A 22,410-nucleotide genomic window follows, 5' to 3' on the forward strand; every position below is an offset into this window, starting at 1 on the left:
TAATTTATACTGTTCAATAAAATATTTTCAAAAATATCTCTTACCATATTAAAGACCTTTCACTAGATAAAATTCAATTTATTATTAGCTTGCTCAACCCTTTTCAAATTCACTAATAATTTGAAATCTAAAAATTGTGTAAATTATATCTTAATAAAAACTTAATATCTTTAACAAAATTTATTGAAAACTATGTTAAAAACAAACATTTATATTATTTACCATCAGATTGAAAACACTGAGTCTTATTTAATCACATAATGTATATTTATAATAACAACTGTATATATAGATTGTCCATTCCTTAACTCCCTCCTAGATTATATATAAGCTAAACTTCAAACATAGCGATCTTCCCAAGTTCATGTATACTCTGTACGAGATGCTCTAGTCTGCCTACCATCTCAATCACAAGTGAAGGAAAGGTGGCAAATGGTTCACCACCTTTTGCCACGTTGTATGTACTTTCACACTGCATCTTCATATCACCATCACTCTTCTCTCCTTCATTAAGGTGAGGTATTGTAATGCTGATATGCACTGATTTTTCATGATGCCCACTTGGGTTTCTAGTTAAATCAGTGATTTTCATAGTACTTGTGAGCTTTTCATCTAGATTGATAAGATGCCATATTTTGTGCTCCATGCAGACTAAGGAATTGAGCTCCTCTACTGCAACTTTCAAATTCTCCATCGTGGATTGTGGAGGAGGACATTTCTTCATGCATTTTATGCTCTCACCCAATTCATGTATAACTTTCGCTACCTCCATGCCCACTTTATAAGACCATGGCTTTGTGAATTCAAATTGCCTAAAGTTGGATTTCTGCATGGTGAAAAAGCTTTAGTCAATAGAGTCTCATCAATTGTCTAAAAATTCATCTAAGTTTATCTAAAATTTTAGGCATTAGAGTCTTCTAAATTCTCTAAGAAGTTTGAGTAATGAAGATAAGATTTCATGTCTCACCTCATGTGGGGAGTGAATGCAATCATGCAAGGCGACCACACAGTAAGCCATGTGGCGAAGCATGCCTCCTACTTTAACATATTGCTTCCATGGATGCTTGAATCTGAACTTGCCATGGGCTGGTTCCCAACATGCAAAATTTGCCTAAAAAAATAACTTCAAATAAATTAATATATCCATAGTTTCATTTGGGGTACAGTAAGGCTAAATTGTTGGTTCAAACTATGTGTTTGCTTGACTGTGTGTCTATCGTTAATAGTCTAAGCATATTTATAGATTATCCTATTTTAAAATAGGATGAGATAGATTTAGCAAATAATAATATGGTATGTAAGAGAGGAAAATTTTTACTCTATAAAATTGATATATGAATTTTTGTATGTAATTGTATAATTATTTTTAAAATCTTACATTTTATTATTGTTTATTATGATAAAGAAAGAAGAGTAAAGACACTTTATTCTATTATCTAAGATATTGATATTTAGATGAAATCATTGTTAAATCTTAAAATTCTATCTTTGGACATAATATCTTTTTAGTATTTAAATATCAATATATCTAATATGTAAATTTAATCTTTATAATTTAATAATACGTATAAAATTTAAAAGTATTTATATATAATTTTTTTACATTATATAAATTTTGAAGCATATTTCAATTGTCAAGGAGAGTCTCATGTTTGACACCTGTGGACATCATCAACACACATTGAGCGCTAAATGGATCGTTCATTCTCATGACAGGTAAGTTCTGTGAGCCCCTATTCATAAGACACCGATTAATGAGACGGACTTCAAAACTACACTATTGAATTCTAATAACTATTATAATTTCTAAATAATATTTAATAATAAAAATAAATTTATAAAACATATAATACAAAACACAATACAGAAATCACAATTTATTATATAAACCAATCATTAAGAAAAAAATTGGAAGCTTTTTCAGTATAATGTCTGAGAAGATGCTCTTAGCTTGTGTTAAATCCATACATTTTGTAGTTCAATTTAGAAAAACAAAAAGTAATCTGCTTTCTTTTCAAAAAGAATGAGATATACCAAGGATTCTTCACTAGTTTTAGACTCCAAGACATCATTACATCCCTTCAAGATTGTGTCTTCTATACTTTTGACTGATTCTCCCTCATTCATCTTACAATTCTCGTATCCTTTTATGTACTCCATCATGCATCCTGCAACAATTTATCACTTCCTTGAAATGCTTAAAAATAGATAGATAGCCCATATGGAAGCAAATTAAGGCATTGATATTGTCACCTTCAAGGGAATCTGCTAAAGAATGAAATCTCTTAACAATGGAGTGGTGAAGGTCCTCTCCTGCCCATGTAGGAGAAATACACAGATTGATAAGAAGGGCTGTGCTGAACCCAATTGCCATTGTGTAAAGGCGTCGGCAACAAATAATAACTATATTGTCAACTCTGTATCCAGAAACTGTTATCATGTTGAAATTCAGTATGAAAATCAGCAACCCGTAGTCATATTTTCTCTTTATCTTGGGGAAGAAACGAAAGAATGTTGCACTTGCTCCTGATGAAAAGTCAATACCAAGTGAGTGATATATAAACTGATGTTAATACTTATAATTTTTAAAAATATATGAATATTTGGCTTTGGTAGCTACATTAAGCTTTGATTTGTTTAGATGGTTCATCTAAAACTGATAGATTTTATGGACGAAACTAGTATACTTTTAGACGAACCATCTAAGCATTTATCAGAATATTGAATGTACAAATTTTAATGAAACTAATATGATTTTAAATAAACTATTTATATCAATCAAAATTTAGAATATATTGTTTAAGTCTAAATATTTGTCCAATAACCTACCAACGATGAAACAGGAGAGAGCAATAATAATAGGCTCTCCAACTACACCAGCCAACTCTGCAATATGACTAACCAATATAGCAAGAGAACCTGCTACCACTGTGCCCATTCCTCTGTTGAGCCCCTTATAAAGAGTAGCACCTGGACAACAAATATATTCAAGCTTCATTCCTAGAGATTGGTATTCACAAAATTTTAAAATGAGGACAGAATCAGATCAATCATGAACCATCAAAGCTGTGGCAGGTCAGTGGAAGGAGATTTTTGATATAAACTAAGTTTTTAAATACAGTGATGCATATATCAATGACATTAGATTTGTACAATTTATTACAATGTTTTGGATCATTCTATAATCTATTATTAATATGAGACTGCATATAAGAAGAAGAAAAATGAATTCTAGAGTGCGAATTAAAACATTTTAACGAAAAATTTACACAATTCAATCCAAAAACAATAGACTATCAAGAATGTAAATAATTTGACCATCAACAATCTGTATAATTTAACTATTAAATGAACTTAATAAGTATTCACTGACAAATTAAAAACGGATTGTAGAGTGCTGTTTAAAACATTAGAACTGTAAACTCTTTCACAATCAGATCCAAAAACAACAAACTATCAACAATCTATATAATTTAACTATTAAAAAAACTTAGAAAGTATTCACTGAGATAAATAACCTGCAGTGAATTCAGAAACCACAACAACAGTCATGATAGCCCAAATGGCATTATCACCCACTATATGAAAGAGAGGCTCCATGAGATAGAGCAATGAAACAACTGTTACACCCAAGCCAACTTTCACTCCATGTATGACTCTCCTTGGATCATCTTTTCCCAACATAAAAACTTCTTTGGCTAGCTTTTTCACAATGCCCATCATTTCAATCACTTTCTTCCTACATAAACACTGAATTTCAGAAGAATTCTTCCCACCCATATCTTCCTTATCGATGGCAACCTTACAATCATCCAAAACAAGACCACCCATTATGAAGAAATGCTATACTGAGCTTTCAAACAACAATTCCAAGCTTGAGAATTCAATTCAAGCCCACCAAAACTTTCTAGGCAAACCACAAGTAGTGCTTCATGTTCTTTATAAGCTTTGTGAATTGCAGTATGCGAAGAGCCTCCCTATCATACATATTAGGAGAGTACTATGTAGCACGGTATGAGGAGTAATAGTTGAAATGGGCCCATTCTGACATGAAGATTCAGAGGGCATTGATGTGGTGATGGTAAAGTTTGTATGATAGATTCCTTTTGAAAATGTAATTTGTGGCTCACAGTTGTCTTCAATAAATTTCACTGCCACCTACACCTTATGGTTAAATCTTGCATTTTAATCTTGAAAACAACAGCCTTAAAGAATCAGTAATATTCTTAGCATAATCTCCTTGTTTTGGAGAAAAGTGCCATGGCTTTTATGATCATGCTCATTTATTTACTCTCTGAGTAATTGCAGAAAAAATAGCCAAATTTATGTGATTGACGACATGAAAATGCCACTCTCCTGGAAGCAGTTAGCGGTCGTTATCAATGCCATTGCCATTCTTAACTAAGCGAGGAATCTGAAGGAACGATACCATTTTGGAAAAGGAAAAAGAAAGCTGTAAAATTATACCTCTGAAGATTAGAAAACAAAGAAAAAAACAGTCAAGGAGATATTTTTTCTAGTTGCAGAAGTCAGTTTACATCTGTATTTGTTGTACTATCATCTCTTGGTTTTTCTGTTTCTTCATAGCAAAAATATAGTTGAATTGTACAAGGAATTTGTCTGATCTCAACTACTTATTGGTCCCACATTACATATGTTGGTTGAAACTTGATATAATTCAAGCTATCTAGAGCTTCTCATTTATTTCCATGATATGAGCCATCTCTTTTTGAAAATTGATTTCTTGGAATAGGAAATGGTAGGAACTTGCATTGAATTCTTCTTCAATCTTTAGAAAAATCAAATATTAAGAAAATTTGATGATAGTAGTTTGCATTGAATTTTTATACAATTTGATATATATATTTTTAATTGAACAAATGATCCTTTTGCATGATACAATTATGAGACTGTGGTGGTATAGTTTAAAGATATAAGTATGGTTTTTCTATCATTAAATTAATGTTTTTATTTAATTTATAAAAATAGAATTCAAACAATCAGTTAATTCTAGAAGAAAATGACTATTATGAAGGTGGATTTTCTTAGGGCAACATTTTATTATTTTAATGAGTGAATTTTTAACTAGCAAGTATATAATCAACCCTCTTATTTTATATATCGCTTGTTTGTAAAACTTTGAATAAATTAATATAATTCTATACCATATTTTTGTTCAATATAACTTAATATAATCACGGTTCACATCATGGTTAAGGCTAAAGCAAGTGTTTAGGTTATGCTTAGAAATAGGCTTTAGCATTAAGTGTTTAGGATTACAATTAGGGTTCTTAGGTATATATCATGATTAGGGTTAGGATTTGAGTGCATTGTTAGGGCAATACATAAAATTACCAGTGAGGAGGTTTGAAGTACCATAAGGATTAGGGGTAACATTTACATCATAGTTAGGGTAGACATTAGGGTTATAGTTACAATAAGGCTTAGGGGTAGCATTTACACCATGATTAAGGCAGATGTTAGGATTAGGATTATGGGCAGGGATAGGTTTTGGGTTATGTTAAATATATTATGATTAGGGTTTGATTTATTGATAAGTTTAGAGCTATAATTGTGGTTAGGGAAAGTGTTTAGGAAAAGGGCTATATAAATGGTTAAGATTAGAGTTTACATCATGTGCTTAAGGCTAGAGTAAGTATTTAAGTAAGAAATAGGGTTAGGGTTTAGGTTTATTTAGGCTGGATGTAGGTTTAGGTTTGGGATTATTGTCAGGGTTCTAGAGTATACATCATTGTGAGGGTTACAACTTTGTGAATGGTTATTGCAAAGCTTAGAATTCTTATTGTAGTTAGGATTTAGGTTATAAGTATATTTGGGGTTAGAGTTTGAATTAGGGTTTGGTTAGGGCTTACAGTTAAGGTTATGGTCTAAATTATGCTTCTAGATTAAGGCTATATTTATCTTTGGATTAATGATTTTGTTAGGTTTAGGGTCATTCTTAGTTTCTAGAAAAATAGTTAGAGTTTATGTTTAGGTTATTCTTAGGGTTAGAGTTAGAGTTATGTTTAGGGAGAACAAGTCTATAATTTGGATTAGGATATGGTTAGTGTTTAGTTTATACACCATAGTTATGTTTAGTGTTAGGATTTAGGGTATGGTCAAGACAAGACTTTAAATAATTATTAGGGTTAAGACTATGGTTAGCTGTATGATTATAATCACAGTTTTAATTATTCTTATGATTATGATTAGGATTAGATTAGGGTTTAGATTAAAATTTAAATTAGGGTTAAGGTTAGGGTTAGGTTTAGGAAAAAGATTTTGGTTATAATTAAGCTTTAGGATTAAGATTCTTTTTGAATTATGGTTTGGGTTGGGTTAGTCTTAGAGATTAAGATTAGGTTTAAGGTTTGAAATGAGATTGGGGTTTAAGGTTAGGATTAAGTTTATGGTTTATATTATAGATAGTATTATAGTTACATTAGTATTTTAGTTATTGATAGGGTTTAGAGTTAGAGTTGAAATTAAAGTTATGCTTTCAATTGTTGTTAAGGTAATTGTTTACATCATGGATAGTATTATGGTTTAGGTTGGTGTCTAGACTAGGTTTAGGAATTAGGGTTTAGGGATTGGAATTTATTCACATCAAGTTTGGGATTATCGATGGATTGGGTCTACATCATGGTAAGGGTTGGGTTAAGTCTAATATCTTGAGTATGGATAGGGTGAGAGTTAGAGTTATGGATAAGGCTAGGATTATGCTTAGAATTGGGGTCATGGTATAGGATTATACTTCAGATTTTGTTAGAGTTATTTTTTCTCCATGGTTAGGATTAGGGTAGATTGTGATTTAGGGTTATAATTTTTATTATGGTCTTAAAGTTAAGGGTAGGACGAGGATTAGGATTTAGGGTTAATATTATGATAAGAATTAGAGATAAGGTGTATCATTAGAATTATCATGTTAGGTTTAGAGATTCTATCATGCTTTTAGAGCTAAGGAAAGGGTTAGGTTTACCGATGAGAATATGATTAGGTTTTAGTTTATGGTTTAGATTTTTTGTATGGTTAAGATTTATAAAACTTATTATTAGGTTTAGGATTGGGATTAAACTTAAGGAAAATAGAAGAATTCCTCTTATGGATTATGTAGACACCCATTACATATTACTAAGATTCAAGAACTAGTGGCATAAGGGAACATGTTTGCTTAGTGCAGAGAGGTAAAAGGAGGAAGATAAATCAATAAAAATCCTAAACAAGATGCACCAAGATGAAATTTTAAACATGACCAAAGAAATGACATATTAAAGTTGAAAAACATGGAAATTTAAGAAAAACACATAAATTATCCATCGTGAAATACTATAAAAAGGCCATTCTTAGCAATACTACAACCAAAAAGTAATATATATGGGAGTCTTATGTAGGTATGAAGAAGTTGCAAAAAATATTTTCTTTTATCTTCCATGACTACTACTTGCGGGTGGAACCTTCAAAATGTTGAATCTAATAGTCTTGGGCATGCCTGATTATAACAAGGCCCCACTTTGTTTTTATATGGAAGAAAGGTGACATGTATGGAGGAATATTTGAGGGCCTCTTCTCATACCTTTGATATTATTTTGATGAATAGATGGTAATAGCAGCGAGTAATGATTGTGAGGTTTATATTTGCATTGAGGCATGCCAGTGTCAATATAAAACCTATAGTTGACCTAGTGCCCATTAATGTGCATATCTTATCAATAAATGTCCCTACAAGGGTGTTAATATACACACTACTAAAATAATTGAAGGAAAGAATGGTTTTACTCATAGTAGTCAAAATTCATAACAAAAATTAGGGATCCAACAAGAAGGTATGGGAAGGAGGAAAGTGAAGACAAAATCTTTGTGTCATTATGAATGAGGTAGAGCCTATGAAGAAGATACATAAGGAGCAAAAAGTTCATTTATAAGAACATTCATGTTTGTTGTGGGTATGTGTAGCATCATGGTGAGCCAAAAAGTGGCACTTTAAAAAATATGTAGTTCTAGAATGCCTCAGAGTATTTCAAAATTTATTCCAAATTTTTTCCCTCCCATCACAATACTAAACGAAAACAATTAATACCTTTATAAGGCCTACTAAATCTTTTGATATCAACCCTATATGGTCAACTTTAGAAACATCCCAAAAATGAATTTTTGGCCTATTCTTGTGTGTTTATTACTTCAAACATGTAGCTAACGAAAAATTTTCACCAAAATTTGATGAAATGAAAAGGGTTTCTGAAGAATGTTCTCAGCTTTCCATAAATGTAAGGTTTTTCAAATTATGAGTTCAGTAAGTAATATTACTTATTTTCTAATGGAGTTATGTATAAAGTGTTGACTGACATACTACTTGAAAAACAACTATAACTTTTAAATGGTACAACATTTTTGCAATCCAAAAGATGCATCGCATTCTATGTTTCTTCTACTATAAGGAAAAAAATAAAATCAATGCTACAGATTTTGCAATTAGTTAAAGTGGCTAGACACAAGAGTTTTTTTACTCTAAAAATACTAAAGCAAAGAAATAATAATTAATTACTTATTTAGAATAAACATACCCAAAAATATGTGTCACATCCAGGCATGAGTCTACTTCTTATATCTAAATTATTATTAAAAAATATTATCATTTTATTTTTATTAAGGTGGTCAGACATATGTCTATTTATTTTTCTCCTAAAATTTTTGTACTAATGCATTACAATTCAAACTTTTGACCAATCAATTTTTACTTTTATTTTTTTTAGATAAGGCCTAGTAGTTTAGAAACTAAATTCAATTTCCTAGAGATTCTTTTGTCTCAACTTTTTGATATAAATTTTATAACAAGTAGAAAATTGCATGTCAAGTTGACATAATCCTAATTTATTGATTTTTTATTGCCACTTAAGAGCATAGTTTGGTTGACCATGATCCTGCACATACCCTTTTTTTTTTTAAGTATGAGATAGAAGGGTATATCTTAAATAGAGATGAGGAAAGGAGTTTCATGTGTAACTCCCAAGTCTATGAAAGCCATCATTCAATGGTAGGTGTATAAAAAGCGTAAACATCCTCTTAAGGAGAATTAGATAATTTTATTATTATTAACTTTACAAAATATGATATGTCTTCACAATTATATAAGAGGATAAACAATCCATTTACAATACATCCAAGGAAAGACTAGATTTCTAACAATTTGAACCTATATCACAAGGAAAAATGACATAACATGTTTGAAAAGTTGTGGTTCCATATTTATGTCGTCAAATTATCCAAGAACATTTCCAAATGTACCACCAAAGATCCATATGAATAGATTTCCATTGCAAGATTGAAATCTATCAATAGTCAAAAAAACTAGAAAGATCACGTTACCTATGAGGAGATGGGTCATGACTTGAGAAAAAAATGGAATAAGCTAAAAAGCTAGGATTAGGAACTAGACTAAATCTACATCATATTCCAAACATCATAAGTGTTGAGTTAAACAAAACAAAGATCACTGAAATGAAAAAATGGAAATATAGAAAAGTAGGAAAACTGAACATATAAGATATTTTGGTTGATGCAAGATTGCTCCAAACTCAAGATGCTTCTAAATTAATTTTCATGGAGTGATATAATTTTAGGATTTGATCCACATCATCTAGATGCTAGTGTAAGGTGTCAAGAGAAGGATTGGTTGTTAGAAAATTGGAGATCACACTCATTAAGCTAGTTTTACGGTGGTAGAACATTGAATTCAAATTTTAATTTAGAAGGTTTCATTAGGAGGATTAATTAGTTGGATAAGTTGATAGTTTCCTAGTTACAATTTAACAACCTAGTTGATCGAGGAAGCTTTTAGTGTTGGTATATTGTTAGTTCAAATTGGGGAAATTGTCACTTGTAATTCAATCACCAAACCCAAGGACTTAAGGATTGGCATCTTGGTAAACATGCCACCTAGAAGAATTAATCATAAACATTAGAAAAAATAATGGATAATTTAAAAATTCGATAAATATAGAGATAAAAAAATTATGGCTAGGGTTGGGATAAATCCTAAGACTGAAGAGAAATTTGGGGAATTTTTAGAAGATTTCATAATAGGAGATAATTTCCATGGCAAGTCAAACTGTGATATTGCTATCAAGATTTAACTGTGTTATTTTTGAGTCAAACTCATTGAGCCATGTTTCATGAGTAGTGGCCTCTTGGGAAGTCCCAGTGCTTCACCCCTGTGAGCATCACCTAGATCCATTTATTCTAAGTGCTAAGTGTTAAGTGCTAAGTGTGATCTTAATGAGTGCTAAATGTTCCATTTATTCTCATGAGATATGGATTCATTTTGAATCACTAGTCATGAAACACGGGTCAATGAGTTTGATTGAAAAATCACACAGTTAAATCCTGATAGCAATATCACAATTTGACTTGTGGAAATTATCTCCTACTTATCAATTGATGATCTTAAGGGTCTTTCTAATGAATGGTTCATAAGGCACAACACTTGGTGAAGGTTTTGCAAATGGGGTTGCAAGCTTTGGGTTTAACCATGGAGGAAAATTTGTAGTTAAGTGCGCTTAGGCTAGAGTAGTACTAGGATGGGTGACCTCCTGGAAAGTCTCAATGCTTCACCCCTATGAGTGTCACCTAGATCCAATGAGTGCTAAGTGTTCCATTTATTCTCATGAGAGATGGATTCATGTTGAATCACTACTCATGAAACATGGGTCAATGAGTTTGACTAAAAAATCACACAATTAAATCCTAATAGCAATATCACGATTTCATAATAGCTAAAGTTGATATTCTTACAGAGGAGCAAATATTTTTGAGATCTATGTCAAAAATTGGTAAGAGTCATAGAACCAATGTTTCATGTCTTTCTAGTTATTTACATACAACTAAATTGATATATTGGATTAATGAGCTAGAGGATTACATTAAGCTTCAAGATATTTGACATACGTAAAAAGTTATGTTAGCATATACTAATTTGAAGAGTCACGTTTCCTTATGGTGGAAATAATTACAAAAAGATAGGGAAGATAATGGTGAACTTAAGATCACTAGATGGAGAGTTATGATTTCAAGATTTAAGGCCAATTTTATACCAAATGATTTTTAAAGTAGAATTGTTTAAGATAATACACAACTTAAAGAAGAAAGATCAAATAGTCAAGATTATATCAAAGAGAAATACAAGATGAAAATTATATCTAAAATACTCATCCAAGGAAAAGGAGGCTAGGTATTTAAATGGTTTGATAATTAAAATTCAAAATGAGGTAAGTATATTGAAGATTAGTACAAATGAGGATGATTATTAGTATGCTGTGAAGGATGAGCATAAGTTAAATAGAAGACAAGCTACCCCTAGGGTTAGACATAAGCTAGGTGTTGAGAAGTTGGAAAAGGAAAACTTATGAGTAAAGAGGAACCTAATCAAAAGATTCAAGGGAAGGGAAGACACGGTGATGACTTCAAAGGTACTTGTTCAGATGTGGTAATGTTGGACACAAAGCTTCTTAATATTCTGGTGGTACAAATAAAATAAAATAAAACCTAGTAGCACACAAGGAATAAGAAGGCAAAAAAGAACTTGTTAAAATAAAACTTTTACCTAAAATGGGATAATCTCTAATGTTCAAAAGAGTTGTGTTGAGACATAAGGAACTAGAGTGTATATAGAGAATGTAGTTGTTCTAAACTTTTTGTAATTCACAAGGAAAATATTACAAATTGATAACAGATGGTGGAAGTATTGATAACATTATACTAGAGGAAGTGTTATAGAAATCATAATTACAGAGACTCAAGAAACCATTTCCTAATGGGATAACTTTTTTTTAGGATGATTTGGTAGAAGTGAAAGAATAATTTTGGGTTAATTTCAACATTCACCCTTATCAAGATGAAGCATTATGTGATGTGGTTAGCATAAGTAATGCTATTTTTATCATCAAAAGTGGAAGAAGATTTACCTTACTTCCTTTAAAAAATTGAATAAATAAAGGAAAAGAACCTAAGTATGATGAAGATTTACACCTTAGACAATCAAATTGCTTCAAAATAAAAAGTCATGGATTTGTAGTAGGTGGCCAAAAATTTTACCAAGGTTGTATAATTGTTGAAGAATTTAATGAATGAATGTGAAATAGTGAAATTAAAGATTGGTCACAACCAAATGATGATGTCATATTATATTACTAGTAAAATGATATTAGATGAGTAGCATAATCTTGTAATAGATTAGGGAACACTAACTTATGGACTAATGTCAGGAGTGGAGTCAAACAATAAAAGTTGAAAAAGTTGTTATTTGGTGATTATAGAGATGCCACAAATTGAAATAGAAATACTTTATATGGTAAGATTGACCATGACAAAGGTTTTTAAGTAGTAGTAAGATACATGATGATGGAGTGATCCTTATGCATTTATTAATTTGTGGAGCCTAGATATCCATTTCCTTCTTGATGAAGAAGATTTATAGGTCAAGAATGAGCATGAAATTTATGTTATGAGTCCCATCATCTATTTATAAGTTCCTCTTTTGGAATATCTTCTATTTAACTAGGGTTTCTTATGAATGTGCATCCTTAGGACATTGAAAAAATTACATAACCTAAGAGTATTTCCTTTTAGTTTATCTATTCATTGTTCATTCAGATAATTTTGGACTATTATTTTAGGCTGTGATCATTGTAGTTGGTTCATTTTCTTATATAATCCTTATGGAATGAACTAGGCATCATGGAGATCCTATGCCTAGCTTTGCATATTTTTCTCATGTTACTAGGTTAAGTTATCTTGATATTAGTATGATTCTATACTTGTTTTCCTATTCTAAGGACTAGGATGGTGAGTTGTGGCTTGTGATGCATAATGGCTATTTTTTATATGTTTCAATATGTTTTATTGAGACTTAATTTTATCATGTTAAAATATTCAACCTCAAGATAAAACAATAAAAGAGACAAAATGAAAACATGAAAGAGAATGAAAACCTCAAGAAACCTAATTATAAATTCTTTTTATTGTATATATTTTTCATACCTATTTGATGTGTCTTAGTAATTTCTCAAGTTCAAATATTTTGAGAGATTTGAGCAATATAATGATATGTTGGATTATGGGTTGGTCTTAATTGTGCATTATAAGTTTGTACAAAAGGTACAAATGAAGAAATAAATATTAGGCTCTCAATTTATATAGTTGAAGGAGATGCAGTAAATAGAACTAATTAGATTGAAGGATAATGAATGGTCAAGATACACTCCAAGAGATCTTGAGAAGACTTTGGGGGTAGAGTAGATTTTCCAAAAAGATATTTCTTATCTCACAACCCAAAGGGAAAGATTGGGGAACGTGACCATTTTGAGGAAAATGAATTAACTTAAATAGGCCGTCTAAGTTTATTTATTATAACTAATAGAAGATTAATTAATTAAATGGTTATGGGTTCCCGTTTAATTAATTAATGATAGTTAATTAATTGAATTGATTTAACTAGAAGGTTAACATTAAATAATTAAATAATATATAATTATTCAATTAATAATCTAAGTAGAAGATTAAATAGGGTTTAAAACGTTAATCAATTTCAGGTATCTACACTATCCAAACTTTCTGTCCAAAAAATAGTAATTTAATATTAGTAATCTTCAATAAGGAAAATGACAGAGAACTTAAATACTCTTGAAAGATAGGCTACAAGTTCAAGCCTACTAGGGTGTAGGACATAATTTTCTCTTTTATAATAAATTGCATTGAAATGAAGTGCAAAGTACTCCCATATACTATAAACATCTATATTCATTGAAAAATAAACTATCTCATACACTCTATAAATTATTTGTAAATCTAAAAACTAATCACCCCATACATATTATAATAGACGATTCCAACATTATGATTATTTATCATTTATGAATAATTATTTAAGTATTAACATAACTTCAAATATTTATTAAACAATCATCGAATAAGTTTTCATTTATTAAACATCTTTTTACTTAAATCTTCATTGAGATTTAGTTTTAAATATTTTTAATAACCTTATAAGTCCACATTAAAATCTATTTGTATTCAAATGGCATCTTGATTTTTGAATATTTTTAAATCTTAACTAACATCTTCATCCCAACTCTCATTGTAAACATAAGTAGTGTAGTTGAATTAATTTGATGAGATTTTGTACTCTTGAAAGTATGGTCACAATTTTAAATCTTAATGGTTTAGGATATGTAGTCTCCTTCATAACATAATTAAGTTCCCTTTATATGAAGTACAAGTGTTCTAATATAGCATTACACTGAAACTTGCGTAAATGTACTAAGATGGTTTATTAGTCAATATGTTATTTGTTGGAGCTTTGCTCCTTGGAAATGTATTAAATTTATGAACCAAAGATGATAATAAAAGATGAATATCTAGGTAATTACCATGAATTTTGTTCTTCTATCTTATTTTGTATCAATTTTATCTTCTATTAAAGTTTTTTTCATGATCTATTTTTCAAAATCTATTTTTTCTTTAAAGATTTTAATTTCTATTAATCAAAACATGTAGAGAAACTTACAAGGGCAATGTTAGAATACAAAAGGTAATATACAAATTCCATTACATTATGATTTATACATTTTTTTAATTGATTTTATTTCCCATTTTTTATTTGAGACACAATTGGTCTTCTTTTGAGAGCCTACATTTCAAGTACATTTATATCTTAGATATAAACCCCAAAGCCATTTTTTTGAGCCAAGTTCATATTTACAAACTATTTTAAAGTCTTCATTCTAAGAGCTATGAAATTTTAACTAGTGGAATTTATCTATTTATGACTCATTCTAAAGTTTTAGTTGTTTTGATAGACTCACATGATTTTTTAATGGTTACGTTTGTTTCTATTAATTAATAGGTAATCATATTTACTAATTATTAATTTATTGTGATAATATTAAAGTTTTATATGTGATTTATATTATCTAAAAAAGAATATTTTAATTTTAATCATTAAACTAGTAGATTTTAATTTCTTTTGCGGTATAAAGTTTGAAAGGGAAAAGGAAAAATTTAAAATATAAAGTTTGGAGGGAAAAAAAGAGTCCCTAGGTGTCCTAGGATCCCTAGGGACATATTTTATCATTTAATAGGTCAAAGGGGGTCATAAGTCACCCTATGACCCACTTTGACCCATATGAACGATTCGAATATGTCCTTAGGGGTCCTAGGACCCCTAGGGACATATGTCGTCGTTTAATAGGTCGAAGGGCGTCATAGGGTGACCTATGACACTCTTTGACCCATTAAATGAGGACACATGTCCCTAGGGGTCCTAGGACCCTTAGGGACATATTTGAATCGTTCATATGGGTCAAAGGGGGTCATAGGGTGACCTATGACCCTCTTTGACCCATTAAACGATGACATATGTCGCTAGGGGTCCTAAGACCCCTAGGGACATATTTGAATGGGTAATATGGGTCAAAGGGGGTCATAGGGTGACCTATCACCCCCTTTGCCCCATTAAATGATGACATATGTCCCTAGGGGTCCTAGGACACCAAAGGACATATTCAAATCATTCATATGGGTCAAAGGGGGTCATAAGGTGACCTATGACCCCCTTTGACCCATTAAACGATGACATATGACCCTAGCGGTCCAAGGACCCCTAAGGACATCTTCGAATAGGCCATATGGGTCAAAGGGGGTCATAGGGTGACCTATAAAACCCTTTGACCCATTAAACAATGACATATGTCCCTAGGGGCCCTAGGACCCCTAGGGACATATTCGAATCATTCATATGGGTCAAAGGGGGTCAGAGGGTGACTTACGACCCTGTTTGAGGCATTAAACTACAACATATGTCCCCAAGGGTCCTAGGACCCATAGGGACATATTTGAATCGTTCATATGGGTCAAAGGTGATAATAGGGTGACCTATGACCCCCTTCGACCTATTAAATGATGACATATGTCCCTAGGGGTCCTAGGACCGCTGAGGACATATTCGAATTGTTCATATGGGTCAAAGAGGGTCATAGGGTGACCTATGACCCCCTTTGAACCATTAAATGATGACATATGTCCCTAAGGGTCTTAGGACCCCTAGGAACATATTTGAATAGGCCATATGGGTCAAAGGGGGTAATAGGGTGACCTATGAAAGCTTTTAACTAATTAAATGATGACATATGTCCCTAGGGGTCCTAGGACCCCTAGGGACATACTTGAATCGTTTATATAGGTCAAACAGAGTCATAGAGTGACTTATGACCCCCTTTCACCCATTAAATGATGACATATGTCCTTAAGGGTCCTAGGACCCCTAGGGACATATTCGAATCATTCATATGGGTCAAAGGGGGTCATAGGATGACTTATGACCCCCTTTAACCCATTAAATAGTGACATATGTCCCTATGGGTCCTAGGACCCCTAGGGACATATTCGAATCATTCATATGGGTCAAACGACATCATAAGGTGACCTATGACCCCCTTTGACCCATTAAATGATGACATATGTCCCTAGGGGTCCTAGGACCCCTAAGGACATATTCAAATGGGTAATATGGGTCAAAGGGCCCTATGACCCTCTTTGGACCATTAAATGACCACATATGTCCCTAGGGGTCCTAAGACCCCTAGGGACATATTCGAATCGTTCATATGGGTCAAACGGGGTCATAGGGTGACCTATGACCCTCTTTGACCCATTAAATGACAACATATGTCTCTAGGGGTCCTCAGATCCCTAGGGACATATTTGAATGGGTAATATGGGTCAAAGGGGGTCATAGAGTGACCTATGACCACCTTTGACCCATTAAAAATTGACATATGTCCCTAGGGGTCCTAGGACCCCTAGGGACATATTCAAATCGTTCATATGGGTCAAAAAGGGTCATAAGGTGACTTATGACCCCTTTTGACACATTAAATGACGACATATGTCCCTAGGGGTCCTAAGAATCCTAGGAACATATTTGAATCGTTCATATCGATCAAAGGGGGTCATAGGGTGACCTATGACCCCCTTTGACCCATTAAACAATGACATATGTCCCTAGGGACATATTCAAATCGTTCATATGAGTCAAAGGGGGTCATAAGGTGACCTATGACCCCCTTTGACCCATTAAAGGATGACATATGTCCCTAGGGGTCCTAGGACTAGTAATGACATATTCAAATCGTTCATATGGATCAAAGGTGGTCATAAGTCACCCTATAACCCCCTTTGACCCATTAAATGATGACATATGTCCCTTAGGGTCCTAGGACCCCTAGGGACATATTCGAATCGTTCATATGGGTCAAAGGGGGTCATAAGGTGACTCATTACCCCTTTTGACCCATTAAATGACAACATATGTCCCCAGGGGTCCTAGTACCCCTAGGGACATATTTGAATGAGTAATATGGTTCAAAGGCAGTCATAGGTCACCCTATGACCTCTTTTGACCCATTAAACGATGACATATGTCCCTAGGGGTTCTAAGACTCCTAGGGACATATTCGAATCGTTCATATGGGTCATAGGAGCTCATAAGGTGACCTATGAAACCTTTTGACCCATCAAACGACGACATATGTCTCTAGGGGTCCTAGGACCCCTGAGGACATATTTGAATGTGTAATATGACATATGTCCCTAGGGGTCCTAGGACTACTAGGGACATATTCGAATCGTTCATATGGGTCAAAGTGGGCCATAGGGTTACTTATGACACCCTTTGACCCATTAAACGATGACATATGTCCCTAGGGGTCCTAGGACCCCTAAGGACATATTCGAATCATTCATATGGGTCAAAAGTGGTCATAGGTGACCCATTAAACGATGATATATGTCCCTAGGGGTCCTAGGACCCCTAAGGACATATTCAAATGGGTAATATGGGTCAAAGGGCCCTATGGGCCTCTTTGACCCATTAAATGACGACATATGTCCCTAGGGGTCCTAAGACCCCTAGGGACATATTCGAATAGTTCATATGGTTCAAAGGGGGTCATAGGTCTTTGACCTATTAAACAACGACATATGTCTCTAAGGGTCCTCAGAACCCTAGGGACATATTTGAATGGGTAATATGGGTCAAAGGGGTTCATAGGGTGACCTATCACCCCCTTTGACCCATTAAACGACAACATATGTCTCTAGGCATCTTAGGAACCCTAAGGACATATTCGAATCGTTCATATGAGTCAAAGGGGGTCATAGGGTGACCTATGACCACTTTTAACCCATTAAATGACGACATATGTCCCTAGGGGTCTTAGGACACCAAAGAAAATATTAAAATGAGCCATATGGGTCAAAGGGGGTCATAGGCTGACCTATGACACTCTTTGACCCATTAAATGATGGCATATGTCCTTAGAGGTCCTAGGACCCCTAGGGACATATTTGAATCGTTCATATGGGTCAAAAGGGGTCATAGGGTGACCTATGACCCTCTTTGACCCATTAAACAACGACATATGTCGCTAGGGGTCCTAGGACCCCTAGGAACATATTTGTATGGGTAATATGGTTCAAAGGGGGTCATAGGGTGACCTATGACCCCTTTTGACCCATTAAACAATGACATATGTCCCTAGGGGTCCTAAGACCCCTAAGGACATATTCGAATCGTTCATATGGGTCAAAGGGGGTTATAAGGTGAGCTATGACCCCATTTGACCCATTAAATGATAACATATGCCCTTACAGGTCTTAGGACCCCTAGGGACATATTCGAATGAGCTATATGGGTCAAAGGGGGTCATAAGGTGACTTATGACCCCCTTTGACCCATTAAATGACGACATATCTCTTTAGGGGTCTTGAAACTCATAGGGACATATTCGAATCGTTCATATGGGTCAAAGGGGGTCATAAGGTGACTTCTGACCATGTTTGATCCATTAAACAACAACATATGTCCCTAGGGCTCCTCGAACAAATAAGGACATATTCAAATCGTTCATATAGGCCAAAGGGGGTCATAGGGTGACCTATGACCCCATTTGACCCATTAAAAGATGACATATGTCCTTTGGGGTCCTAGGACCCGTAAGGACATATTCGCATCGTTCATATGAGTGACAGGGGGTCATAGGCTGACCTATGACCCCCTTTGACCCATTAAAAGATGACATATGTCCCTAGGGGTCTTAGGATCCATAGGGACATTCAAATGGGCCATTTGGATCAAAAGGGGTAATAGGGTGACTTATGACACCCTTTGACCCATTAAACGACGACATATGTCCCTAGGGGTTCTAGGACCCCTAGGGACATATTCGAATCATTCATATGAGTCAAAAGGGGTCATAGGGTGACTTATGACCCCCTTTGACGCATTAAATGATGACATATGTCCGTAGGGGTCCTAAGACCCCTAGGGACATATTTGAATTATTCATATGGGTCAAAGGGGGTCATAGGGTGACTTATGACCCCCTTTGACCCATTAAACAATGACATATGTCCCTAAGGGTCCTAGGACCCCTCGGGACATATTCGAATGGTTCATATGGGTCAAAGGGGGTCATAGGGTGACCTATGACCCCCTTTGACCCATTAAAAGATGACATATGTCCCTATGGGTCCTAGGAGCCCTAGGGACATATTCGAATCATTCATATGGGTCAAAGGGGGTCATAGGGTGACCTATAACCCCCCTTTGACCCATTAAATGACGACATATGTCCAATCCTAAGACCCATAGGAACATATTCGAATGGGTAATATTCGTAAAAAGGCCCTATGACCCTCTTTGAACCATTAAACGATGACATATGTCCCTAGTGGTCCTTAGACCCCTAAAGACATATTCAAATTGTTCATATGGGTCAAAGGGGGTCATAGGGTGACCTATGACCCTCTTTGACCCATTAAATGACGACATATGTCTCTAGAAGTCTTCGTACCCCTAGGGACATATTCGAATGAGTAATATGGGTCAAAGGGGGTCACAGGGTGACCTATGACCACCTTTGACCCATTAAACAACGACATATGTCCCTAGGGGTCCTAGGACCCCTAGGGACATATTCGAATCGTTCATATGGGTCAAAGGGGGTCATAGGGTGACTTATGACCCCCTTTGACCCACCTAGGGACATATTCAAATTGTTTATATCAGTCCCTTTGACTCATTAAACATTGACATATGTCCATATTCAAATCATTCATATGGGTCAAAGGGGGTCATAAGGTAACATATGACTCTTTTTGACCCATTAAAGTACAACATATGTCCCTAGGGGTCCTAGGACCTCTAGGGACATATTCAAATCATTCATATGGGTCAAAGGGGGTCATAGGTCACCCTATAACCCCCTTTGACCCATTAAACGAGGACATATGTCCCTTTGGGTACTAAGACACCTGAGGACATATTTGAATCGTTCATAGAGGTCAAAGGGGGTCATAGGGTGACTTATTACCCCTTTTGATCCATTAAATGATGACATATGTCCCTAGGGGTCCTAGGACTCCTAGGGACATATTTGAATGGGTCATATGGGTCAAAGGCAGTCATAGGTCACCCTATGACCCCTTTTACCCCATTAAACAACGACATATGTCACTAGGTGTCTTAAGACCCCTAGGGACATATTCAAATCATTCATATGGGTCATAGGGGGTCATAGGGTGACCTATGACACCCTTTGACCCATTAAACGATGACATATGTCTCTAGGGTCCTAGGACCCCTAAGGATATATTTGAATGGGTAATATGGGTCAAAGGGGGTCATAGGTCACCCAATGACCCCCTTTGACACATTAAATGACGACATATGCCCCTAGGGGTCCTAGGACCGCTAGGGACATATTCGAATCGTTCATATAGGTCAAAAGGGGTCATAGGGTGACTTATGACCCTTTTTGACCCATTAAACAATGACTTATGTCCCTAGGGGTCCTAGGACCCCTACGGACATATTCGAATCGTTCATATGGGTCAAAGGGGGTCACCTTATGACCTCCTTTGACACATTAAATGACGGCATATGTCCGTAAGGGTCCTAAGACCCCTAGGGACATATTTGAATGGGTAATATGGGTCAAAGGGCCCTATGTCCCTCTTTGACCCATTAAACGACGACATATAACCTTAGGGGTCCTAGAACCCCTAGGGACATATTCGAATCATTCATATGGGTGAAAGGGAGTCATAGGTCTTTGACCCCTTAACTGACGACATATGTCTCTAGTTGTCCTCGGACCCCTAAGGAGATATTTGAATGAGTAATATGAGTCAAAGGGGTTCATAGGGTGATCTATGACCCCCATTGACCCACTAAATGACGACATATGTCGCTAGGGGTCCTAGGACCCCTAAGGACATATTTGATTCATTTATATGGGTCAAACGGGGTCATAGGCTGACCTATGAACCCCTTTGACCCATTAAATGATGACATATGTCCCTAGGGGTCTTAGGATCCATAGGGACATTCAAATGGGCCATTTGGATCAAAGGGGGTAATAGGGTGACTTATGACACCCTTTGACCCATTAAACAACGACATATGTCCCTAGGGGTTCTAGGACCCCTAGGGACATATTCGAATCATTCATATGAGTCAAAAGGGGTCATAGGGTGACTTATGACCCCCTTTGACGCATTAAATGATGACATATGTCCGTAGGGGTCCTAAGACCCCTAGGGACATATTTGAATTATTCATATGGGTCAAAGGGGGTCATAGGGTGACTTATGACCACCTTTGACCCATTAAACAATGACATATGTCCCTAAGGGTCCTAGGACCCCTCGGGACATATTCGAATGGTTCATATGGGTCAAAGGGGGTCATAGGGTGACCTATGACCCCCTTTGACCCATTAAAAGATGACATATGTCCCTATGGGTCCTAGGAGCCCTAGGGACATATTCGAATCATTCATATGGGTCAAAGGGGGTCATAGGGTGACCTATAACCCCCCTTTGACCCATTAAATGACGACATATGTCCAATCCTAAGACCCATAGGGACATATTCGAATGGGTAATATTCGTAAAAAGGCCCTATGACCCTCTTTGAACCATTAAACGATGACATATGTCCCTAGGGGTCCTTAGACCCCTAAAGACATATTCAAATTGTTCATATGGGTCAAAGGGGGTCATAGGGTGACCTATGACCCTCTTTGACCCATTAAATGACGACATATGTCTCTAGAAGTCTTCGTACCCCTAGGGGCATATTCGAATGAGTAATATGGGTCAAAGGGGGTCACAGGGTGACCTATGACCACCTTTGACCCATTAAACAATGACATATGTCCCTAGGGGTCCTAGGACCCCTAGGGACATATTCGAATCGTTCATATGGGTCAAAGGGGGTCATAGGGTGACTTATGACCCCCTTTGACCCACCTAGGGACATATTCAAATTGTTTATATCAGTCCCTTTGACTCATT

General features: G+C 34.9%; 1 protein-coding gene across 1 annotated transcript in view; it reads right to left on the bottom strand.

The window, feature by feature from the left end:
- Nucleotides 1-331: 331 nt before the first annotated feature.
- LOC149542071 (aluminum-activated malate transporter 14-like) overlaps nucleotides 332-22,410 on the bottom strand; it is a 72,304-nt gene continuing 50,225 nt past the window's right edge. The window contains exons 3-8 of the mRNA XM_089795686.1: nucleotides 3,519-3,843; nucleotides 2,830-2,970; nucleotides 2,254-2,526; nucleotides 2,035-2,168; nucleotides 968-1,111; nucleotides 332-826 (exon numbers count right to left, since the gene is read on the bottom strand). Of these exons, the coding sequence (XP_089651812.1) occupies nucleotides 332-826; nucleotides 968-1,111; nucleotides 2,035-2,168; nucleotides 2,254-2,526; nucleotides 2,830-2,970; nucleotides 3,519-3,843 (1,512 nt within the window). The remainder of the gene's footprint in view (nucleotides 827-967; nucleotides 1,112-2,034; nucleotides 2,169-2,253; nucleotides 2,527-2,829; nucleotides 2,971-3,518; nucleotides 3,844-22,410) is intronic.

Source organism: Cupressus sempervirens, chromosome 8 (assembly GCF_028749045.1).
Source record: "Cupressus sempervirens isolate cs-2001-9-10 chromosome 8, ASM2874904v1, whole genome shotgun sequence".
Taxonomy (NCBI): Eukaryota; Viridiplantae; Streptophyta; class Pinopsida; order Cupressales; family Cupressaceae; genus Cupressus; species Cupressus sempervirens.